The 10,857-nt window shown below is 44.5% G+C and overlaps 1 protein-coding gene across 2 annotated transcripts in view; it reads right to left on the minus strand.

Moving 5' to 3' along the window:
* Mfsd6 (major facilitator superfamily domain containing 6) overlaps positions 1–10,857 on the minus strand; it is a 60,619-nt gene that overhangs the window by 35,236 nt on the left and 14,526 nt on the right. For both annotated transcript variants that reach the window (XM_023712294.1, XM_023712293.1), the window contains exon 2: positions 5,007–6,621. In XM_023712294.1, coding sequence (XP_023568062.1) covers positions 5,007–6,580 — 1,574 coding nt within the window. In that variant the 5' untranslated portion in view covers positions 6,581–6,621. The remainder of the gene's footprint in view (positions 1–5,006; positions 6,622–10,857) is intronic.

Below are 10,857 nucleotides of genomic sequence, written 5' to 3' on the forward strand. Positions count from 1 at the left end.
TTGAGAAAGGTACTAACAATATGCCTATTTCATGATGGCAGAAGAGATATACAGTAAGTTCTGTAACTTGTCAAAGGTCCAAGAGGCAGATCCAGGCTCCAAATGAGGCAATGGACTCTGAGGTCACGCTTGTATCCGCCATGTAATAGGAACCCCGCCTTTCATAAATAAGGACAGAAGGGAGTCGTTCCCTAGATAGAGCAGCTATGTCCTTTCTCTGCTTTCCTTTCCTTTCTTCCCTCTTCCCTGTACTTCTGCTTTTTCTCTCTGCCTCCTTCATGTCTTGGGTCCACTCAGTGACACCCACCGAGGGTGCCTGCTTCAGGCCCTGGCACCGGGATGCCCAAGGAGCTAACTGTCCCTAAAGCAAGACGAGGACATGGGCGGCAGTAAATACCACAGCACTGGTAACACCAAATCGCAGCTGAGAAGCTACCTGGCACCATGTATATGCAAGTGACATCCCGCAGGCTGATGGCGCTCCTTTGCTTTGAGCCCCGTGACTCCGCTGCTCCAGAGAGGCTCAGCACCCACGTATATTTTCCAACCTCCCTCCCTCAGAGCTCTGTATCCTATGGATCTGGGATTCTAAGTATCTCTTCCACTACAATGACCATATACTCAGGGGTCACTTTAAAATACTATAGAGGAAGACTTGCTCCTCTGGGGGACGTCTCACATACTTTCAAATTTGTTAGGAAAACTGAACCTTTGGAAACAATTTTTTTCACCATGGTAAAAGTCTTTGAAGAGAACTGATCCTCCCTTAAGAGATCAAAAAGGAAAACAGTTTAGCCCACCGGTGGCGTGTTTTTGCATCAGGAGCTGAGTTCTATTTCTGAGCTCTTTCCTCACTGCAGCGACTGCCACGGGGGCTCCGCCTGAGAAGCGCAGGGTGGTGTGGGAGTGGGCTTCTGTCAGGGAGCCAGGCACCCACGGGTCCTCATTCCAGGACCAGGAGGTGGCATGAAGCAGTGGGAGGAACAAAGAAGAACCAAACAGACAGAATCTAAAGACAGACATGCTTTCCGTCTCTCAGGGCCAGTTCAAATCAGTCAGCCAGCTGCACCTTCCCGTTCTTCTTGCTGTTTCTCCCAGGCACCCTCAGTGGAGTCTGGGCCAGCGCCCCACCGCCTCGCCTGGCTTCCCCTGCCGCGCCCCTCAGGAAAGCCTTGCTCCTCCTCTTGCTCTACGCGTCATGCATTCCCTTCTTCCACAAGCTGGGCCAACCCAGACAGATGCTTGGCTACGATGGAGTAATTCACAGCTAAAATGGGTGGGGACTATCCCCTCTGGACAGTAAGTACCTGATAAAACTGACCCCCAATGTGAGAATTTCATGGTGACAGCTGGGGATGGTGACACACCTGTTATCTCCAGCGTGTGGGAGGGTGGAGGCTGACTGCAAGGTTGAGACCAGCCTAAGCAACTTCATGACTTAGTGACACAAAATAAAAATAATATTTTTTTTTAAAAAGTGGGGAGGGATGTAACTCAGTACAAAGGCCCTAGCTTCAATCCTCAGGTCTACACAGGAAAAAAATTGGGGGGTAAATCGATCTAGTATATTTTTGTGTGTCTCTTACTAGGAAAATATTGGATAACAATGATCTACAAATTTACAAACCACTCATACTATTTATTTTGGTCACAGCCCTGAGCACAGGTGTTGACTCAGCAAGGATACATAAAATACCTGTAGCTAATTAGCCTTACATAAAAGGGCCTAAAAATGTAATTTCTATACATTCTAAAGTCTTGTGATGTCGAAGAAATTTATTTTCTTAGTCTAAATGTTAAGCATTATGCTATTTCCCTGAGAAAGTTATTTTTAGAGGACAAAATCCGAAGTCAAAACCCGAAATCATTTACTCTGGTATGTGTACCTATGTGCACGCACAGGTGTATGGGTGTGTGTGTGTGTGTTCTAGGCCAATAAGTCCTACCCTGAAGAACTGGGCCCAAACTTATATTGGGGATCAAACTCAGGATCTTGCACTTGCCAGGCAGATGCTTATGCTGCTGAGCTATATCCCCAGCCCTTGAAATGTGCTGTTTTTAAAAGATTTCTGGTACAGAGTCTTTATTCTGAATTATATATAGAATTTGTGAACACACACTTCTGGATTAATTAGCATATACAAATTTTATGGTAATGCTAACTCTAAAACTCCCAATATGATATGGAATAATGAAAAAGTGCACAGGAATACACAAGGGACCCAGCTAGATCTCCCTTAATATCCCTGCAAGGAAAACATAAAGACTAAGAATTCTTCAGCTTTATAACATATGATATCCTTCAAATTATAATTTAAGCTGTTACCACTATACTTCTAAACCCCTAAATCTCAACAACCACCACCTATTTGGACTCTCAGAATCACTATCAACAGCAACAGATCTACTAAGTACAAATGCGGCTGCTATGGTTTGTGTCTAGATGTCCCCTCAAAGCCTCATGCAGTCATGGGGGGCTTCTGAAGTTTCTGAATGATTATTGTGGGTGTGGATCCTGCAGCAGGTCACGTGCATTACAATGTAAGGAGGGGAGAGAGGCTGGCTAGCTGCCTGGGCTGCTGCCACTCCTTTTTGCTCTCTGCTTTTTGCTGCTGACATGAAAGGCTGCTCTCTGCCATGTTCCACTGTGCCTTGGAGCCAGCTGAGTGTGGACTGAAACCTCCAGTAACTGTGAGCTAAATGAACCTTTCCTTCCTTCATTTTGAGTGTCGGGTACTTGTCCCAGCAATAAGAGAAGAGTGAGACAGTGGCATAATCTTAATGTAGCTATTAGACCCATTAAAAGTACTTAAATTAATCAATACATTTTAATGGACAGAATACAAATACAGGGGCATGAAGTGACCCTGTTTTGATGGGATCCCAGCAAGCTCCTGTGATCACAAGGAGCCTTACATCATTAAATTATATCATTAAATAAGAAAAGATATTTTTTCATACATAAAACCAGAAAATAAAGGGTAATTGGACAATAAGTTTTTTGAAGTAATGAGACAACAGTCTACTCAGAAAGAAAAACCAACTATAAACTGATAAAATTACCAAAAGTAGTCATGAACCCACTAGGATTATGAAAATACTGCAGATAAAAGGCCAAGGCAGATGAGAACTCTTTTGTTAGCCATGGGAGAGGATGCCAATGATTTCTTTGAAAACAGAACGCAGTGTATATTCTGATGCTACTGACTGATGAAAACTGGTATCTAGGAATCCCCCTCCTTGCAAACACATTACTGGAAGAAATCTGGCTTAAAAAAAATACTATCAGCAGTGAGCTCCCTCAGAAACTCCGGCGGCAGAGAAGGCTGAGTCCCCGCCCATCTGCACAGTGAGAAGCATCGGAGTGTGGCTGACCTGGCTGAGGGTGGCCCAGCCCCTGCCAGTAGAAGGCTCCCTGTCAGCCTGCTCCAACTGGCTGCACCGCTGGGAACCATCACCAACTGTCTCACTTTGTTTGTGACAACAAAGGAGTCAAATATTGAGAAAGAGACCCTGGGCACACACTCCCCAAGTACAACCACGCCGAATAAGAAAAAAATCTTCATAACTGTTTAGGGGAAAGGAATGATTCTAGGTTGAAACTTCAAATCAGAAAACATCTTCTTCAGTTAGAAAGGAAACAAAAGCCTATTTGACATTATCTATTTCCTTTTTTGATGGCCTACAGAAACAGCAGATTTAAAGATTATCACATAAAAACAAATGTATGGCGTTGCTTTCGTTTAGTGATGTCCCTGAAATGTTAGGGGCAACAATGTTGTCCTTTTCTCCAAGACAAGAATGTTTAAGCTGGAGGGTGCACATTTTACAGCCATCAATAGAACACAAAAAACCAGGCTGGGGAGATGGCTCAGTGGAATAATCGCTTCCCTGGCAAGCGCAAGGGCCCTGAGTTCAATCCCCAGTTCCGGAAAAAAAAAAAAAAAAAAAAAAAAAAACCAGCAAGGTACATTCTCTTGGCAATTATTCATGGTGTCAAAGGAATAGTAGGCATTTTTATTTTTGTTTTGTTTGGTGGCTGAAAGGCTAACATAGGAAGTTTCAGGTAAAGAGGAGATTATCTATCTATCTTGCTGTACCAGGGATTGAACTCAGGACCTTGCACTTGCCAGGCAGGCACTTATGCCACTGAGCTATAAGCCTGGCCAAAAGGGAGATTTTTTTTTTTCCCCCTTCGCGGAACCAGGGATTGAACTCAGGCCCCTGCACTTGCCAGGGAAGCGCTTATTCCACTGAGCCATCTCCTCGGCCCCCAAAGGGAGATTTTCAAATAGCCCATTTCCTCAAGGAAGATAAAAAATACAAAGGTTTGCGTAAGAATTTGAAACAAGTTATATAAGAAGCTCTTCCATGCACTATGATGGATATGAATTATGTTGAGTTGCATCACAACTTCATTGAACATAATGGTTTTTTTCTTCTTCAGGGCTGGGGATCAGACTCAGGGCTGTGCGTGTGTCAGGCAAGCACCTCACCCTGAGCCACATCCCCAGCCCCTGGCATCTGTAGATGCCACTCAGCCAAGGTCTATCCTTGTCAGTAAGTAACTGAACAATACACGAAGGCCAGAACAACATGACCCTTTTTATCCGTGGAAGTGCTCTGTCATAAACGCCCGAGCAGACAGACCCTTCAAGTCTACGGGACAAGACAGTTGATGGAGTTAGTGCCCTACACCCGAAAATACTGACCATATGAGTCCCTCAGCACATGGCCAAGCGGCCTGCAGGTCCCTTCTGAGCAGTCTGGGCAGGGAGGCAGCTAATACTGGTGTGTTGGCTTCCTCGGCTTAGACAAGCCAGTGAGGTTCTTGCTTTCTTTCCTTCTGTCTCTACACTCGGGGGGAACAGCAGCAAATAAAGTTCTCACCCCAATCCCACCCTCAACACAAATTCTAGCACCCTTCATTGTGCTAAACTTGTTACACACTATATAATATAAAGGTCCCTTGCTGAGGGGCCCTGAGAGCATACGTATCTTCTTACCTGATGTGGCCAATCAATTCTATAAGCTTGTGACTAAAAAAGTACGCTGTCAGCTCCGACACGTGGCTCAGGACAGAACAGACCCCAAACAGGGTTGTGGTTCCATTCAGATCTTCCAAATGCCAGTACAGAAAGGTGAACACAAAGCCGTATCCAAAACCCATAAACCACGCCACGAACAACACGGAGCCGTACTGCACGCTGCACAACAGTTTGATTAAGTCCCAGAAGTTGAAGGTCTGCGAGTGGCTTGTGGCGGATGGCGTCTCCTCAGAGGACTCCGTGGAGGCGTTCCTCTCCACCTGAGGGATCTCCACCTCTTTTCCTTTGCTGTCGTTTTTGAAGTGGTTGTAGCGGAACCGGAACTGAGTAGCCACGATCAAGGCCATGGTCATGAGAACGCCAAAGACGATGAAGACGATCTGATAGTTGCGGTACTCCGGGGGCTTGCACCCCTTCCCATCGATAAGCACCTCTATGTGGGTGTAGTCGATGCCGATGCCCACGGACAGCATGGCCAGGCCCCAGCCCAGGGAGCCCCACATGCGCTGCAGGCCGTAGCGGTCTCTGTGTTTCCCCAGATACTGGAGCGTCACCGTATCGACAATCGTGACAGAAGAGGCACTGAAAAACTCTCCTATTATGACAACTACCAAGATCACCAAGAATATCGCTTCTACTTCTTGTTGGTCATAAACAAGAATGACATGAGCAGAAGGCAGTGACCTGGTGGTGGTGGCGAGAGCAGTGGTTGTCTCCCTGGTTACGTTTCCTGTGGGGACAGGGGTCACTGTGCTTGTGTTCAAGATCAACTCCACAACATGGTCCGTCATTCCACCCGTCTGGGGCTGCAGGCTGGGTTCAGTGGTCCTGGCTGAAGAAGGCATTGTAAAGATGTCCATCTCTGAGGTAACAGGCCCTGCTTGTAACGCTGGTGGCCAATCAGAACTAGGCAGGTTCCTTTTCTCACGCATTCTTGGTGACGTGTTAGGGAAAGGGAGAACAGAGGAATTCAATGACAGGGTGGTTGACAGGTGACTTGCGTTGGTTGGGTGGGTTGTCGGGGCGATCTTTGGTACACATCTCAAGGTAGCAGGTTTGACAAATCCGATGCCCAGGTTGAACAAAACCCAACACAAAAGAGAAAAGAGGAGGACAATTTTGCCTTTTTTGAAGCGATCTGCAACTACGCCCCAAAAAGGAGCACTACAGAATTCAATGAAGTACCGGATACCTACAAGAAGTCCGCTCTGGCTTGGTGACATTCCCAGCTGCTTATAATACACAGGTAGAAGTGGGTAAAGGGAGCCATAGGCAGAGTAAAAGAAAAAATAAAAGACCTTGGAAATTAGAAGATCATTGTTTATTTTCACGCAGTGCTTCTCTATCCAGTCTATGTCCTCTTCAGGAATAGCAGACGTTTCTGTGGAGGAGGGTGTTTCATTTGAAGGCGGTTCTGGTTCCCTGGAAATACCATTGAAGGGATCAGCCAGCACATATTTTCTCTTTTGTTCCTCTTCATCATCAGTCAAGATAGCAACTTTATCATCCGCTGCCATGGTTACCACCACCATTGGAAAGTTTAGGGCCTTCTTCCAAAGTTTTGATCACTGATCTGTAAAGCAAAATTTAAAAGATAGCTTAGCAATGAAAATGACAGGGCACAAAACTTCATCTACAGGAAGATTACAAATTCCAAACCACAGCTAAAATAATAGCCAGTGAGCAAATTCTCATCACTGGTAACTGACACTTCTGGGTGAACAGGTAAAGAAAACCTTTAAATTAAATACTTACTGTGGTCACTGATTAATTATATCTTTTAAGGGCAGGCAAACAGCTCAGATTCATTCTCAAGTTTTCATAGACTCCTCAGTAAAATGCAAACATGATAGGGATCATGTCTAAACCAAACATAAGGAGCTAAAAATGAACACTATCTACAGCTTCTTGGTTTTGCAAATCCACTGCATTATTAAGTAAATATAAGTTACTTATGTTTATAAGTAACTTGCCCTTTTATCCCACTTGGGCTACAAACCTAATGGATGGTGCCCCCCCATCCCAAGGTAAGGTATAAACTTATCTTTATAACTTAAAGATAAGCAAAAAACACTCAAGTTCAGAAAAAAACAGAAAGAAATACTCAAATGCAGTGACAAACATAGTGAATATAGTGAGAAAGAGGGGAATGGAGAGCACTTTGGCCACTGACACTGGCTATCAGAGCCAGACGACACCTCTGGTAAAGCAGCAGCTTCCCATGGTTTCCTTTATGTGTATCACTCCAGATATGCTTTGACGGAGTGCAGTTTAAGAAAACTGCAAAAATAAGGAGAGAACATTTATTGAGAGCTGGAGTTGTGCACTGTGTCTAGATGTCCTCCCCCAGAGCCTCATGCAGTCGTAGGTGGAGCCTTTTGCAGGTGGCCAAATCTAGGATGGGTAAATGTGGATTAAGAGTGTGACACTGGGATTAAAGGCATGTGGTACCGGATTAGTCCACTAAGTGGTTTATCGTAGATCTAGGTGTAGGTAATGGGAACCCTTACCTTGGGGTGGGGGGCACCATCCATTAGGTTTGTAGCCTGAGTGGGATAAAAGGGCAAGGAACGCCTGCCACTGCTGTTGCTGCTGCCACCTTCGGCCTACCCTGCTTTGCCATGAACTATTTCTCTCTGTGATGCCCCTCTGGCATGCCCTGCTGGCCTGGAGCCAGCTGACAAACCGAGATACACTCCTTCTCCTTTAACTTGTGGGTGTTGGGTATTTGGACCCAACAACAAGAAAACTAAGACAGCTGGGGAGGTTGCGGAGTGTAGAATGCTTGTATTGCAGGTTTCATCATTCATCAGCACCACAGATGAATGAAGCACAGAAAATTCAGTCTCCTAATATTCCAAAAAAATCTATTGAGAATTTACTTTGTGCCGGGTAATAATTAAGTCTCCGCCTATGTTAATTCACGTTCTCACACGGTGCCTCCTATTATGTTCATTTCTCATATGGGGAAAATGAGAGCTAGAGAATTTAACCATAAAGAGTAAAGGTGGGACCTGAATCCTGCCCTAACACCTGGCGCGCATGGTCCAGGACAGTATGCAATGCTGACAAATGCCATGTTTTAGATGGTAAAATGCTACTACTCCTTTTTAAGTGACAAGGAATTTCACATGAAAGCTTAGCAATACACTAGTGGTATAAATTTATAGGAATTGTGTCACATTCCGTCAGAGGTACCCATTTCTTCTGTGATACACAGGAGAATCAAAGAATCAAAAAGTCTTACTTGGGCTCGTGGCAAGTGCATAGTCCTGAGTCTGAGTCCCAGTACAAAAAAATAGGTCTCAACTGCATCAAAGTTTGTGCTATCTAGTTTTAATGCACATATTCTGCTGTTACAAGATACATACATTAAGTACTCGTTTATTACTTCTACCTTCTCTAAGAGAAATACTTCACTTACAATCCCTTATAATATATTGCCTTATTATTATATTATTATTTTTGTATTTAGTACAGGGTCTACAGGGTCTCACTACGTAGATCAGACTCGTAGCGATTCTCCTGTTTTCAGCATCCCAAGCGCTGGGACTACAAGCAGGCGCCACCACACCCAGGCTCAATAGCCGGCTGAGCGCACCCTGGGGGCGGGCCGGGACAGCACACCAGGAGTAAAACCCTGCCACTGCGCTCTGCCTAAGCAGGCGCTTTAAGCAGCTGAGCTATCTGGCCCGCTTGATACTGCTTTTCCTTTTTCCAAAATGAATTAACTTTCAGAAAATCTTCCAGACTTGTGTATGTTTCAATCTCTACAATGCTTGTACATGGGAATAACAGACACCATTTAATGAGGCCAATGAAACAAGTTAATTTATATGTTATTCTCCAAAGCAGGATACCACATAGCTACTACCTTTGAAAATGTTTGAACATGTCAGATTTTTTAGGTTAAAAGAACTTGTAAATTGAGCTACCATTCATATAACATAACTTAAACGAAAAATTAAACTTTTAAGTGGACAATTCCGTGGCGTTTGGCATACTCACAATGTTCAGTGGCTACCACCTCTATCTACTTTATCTTGCACTTCTTAATCATGAAAGAAAAATCCCTCCCATAAAACTTGAAATAACAGTCAATGAGGCGTGTGTCCTGCTTAGCCACGGAGGACGCCTTCCAAGCTACTTCTTTGTCCCCACTGCTGCCTTCAGTGGCCCAGCTGAGCAGCACCAATTCTACTCCATCACCTGAAAAGAACAAGCTCCCCTTTGAACTGATTTCCCAAATCAGTTTAATTCTTGAGCTCAAACCGAAAAGACATGTGTGTTGTATTTATAATGTGTATAGTTACAGGATGCTGCCTGGAGAATGGCGTCAGTTAAACATTTCTAGTGTGGCTCCTTTCCTACACCCCACCGAATGACAGTCTCGTTGTGTGTGTGTCTGTCTCTGTCTCTGTCTCTGTCTCTGTCTCTCTCTCCCTTCCCCTTCCCCTTCCCCTTCCCCTTCCCCTTCCCCTTCCCCCTCCCCCTCCCCCTCCCTCTCCCTCTCCCTCTCACAGTTACAATTCAAGCTTGGAAGCATTAAAGGCCACATATAAAAGCAACCAAATGAAGATATTTTACACATGCAATTTCTCAGATGATTGATCTCTCCTTTCCTCCTTTCTCAGCATGTGTCCTGCCATACAAGGGGATAATCAAGAGAGAGTAAGACACAGAACATAGGAAAGAAGAGCCCTAGCACGGGAGACGGGAAAGGGAATATGGGCAGGACAGAGATCGGCATTCCCAGGATGACAGTGGGACAGCAGACGGCCAGGGCCTCAGTGCAGCAGGTCAGAGGGGACCCTGGATACAACAGCAGCACATCCAAGACAGCGCCAAGAGAAAATTCAGATGATTGGTGAAAAGTTGGGGGACAAGTCAGTGCTAAGTACAAAGAAAGTTAAGTAAATAGAACATCACAAGAAAACAAAACGCTGCACGGGGAAAAGAAAAATAATCATAGCTTACTACGTTTCCACTGTGATTACAGTCATACTAATGTAATTTAGAGCAAACTGAAATTCCCATACAACAACCCTGGAAGGACAGGGTGGTGAGAAATTTGGGCAGACAGAGACAGAAAGGGAGCTAATCCTGTATCTTCCACAGTGGGCAGACAGCAGTGCCAGCACGGAAAGGTCAGGAAACAAGAAGAGCAAAACAACAGTGGGTAGACGAGAAAACCAGAGGAAGGGACCGAAGCCTCAAGATGCTTTGGTTTTTGTTTTTTTTTTTACACAAGCCTTGCTGGCTGATTCATTTTTAAAACTTTGTATATACACAGCTCTTTCAAAAAACAAAAATCAATGAGTTGTATACTTCAAAAAGCTGCAGAAAGTATACTAAAGGTATTCATTGTAGAGAAGTGATAAATGATCAGGGCAATAAGTATGTTTAACCCAACTTAAATTGCACAGTGTCTATGTGAACTGAAATGTCACTTGCCCCACTGACTTGTACAATTTCTATGATGTTATGGATTAGGTGATATAAATTTAATTACACACACACACACAATCATCAAGAGCTTTGGCTTCGTGAGAGACAAGCATTTCAGGCAGACATTTCTATTCTTCTAGGGCTAAAAATATTTTTCAGAATTGTACAAAATGACGACTGACTGCAAGAACTCTAAATGGAGCCCTGCGAAGCCTTTACCTAATTACCCTTCATAAATCAAGTGCTGAGACTTCACCAAGTAGGTCTGAGAAGAACAGAAAGTCCTCCCAAAACGAGATGATTCCACGAACCGTCCACATGATGATGAGCCGAATGCAGACCCAAAGCCACCCCTGCCCAC

This window comes from Octodon degus, unplaced genomic scaffold (assembly GCF_000260255.1).
Source record: "Octodon degus isolate 3935 unplaced genomic scaffold, OctDeg1.0 scaffold00025, whole genome shotgun sequence".
In the NCBI taxonomy this organism is placed as follows: domain Eukaryota; kingdom Metazoa; phylum Chordata; class Mammalia; order Rodentia; family Octodontidae; genus Octodon; species Octodon degus.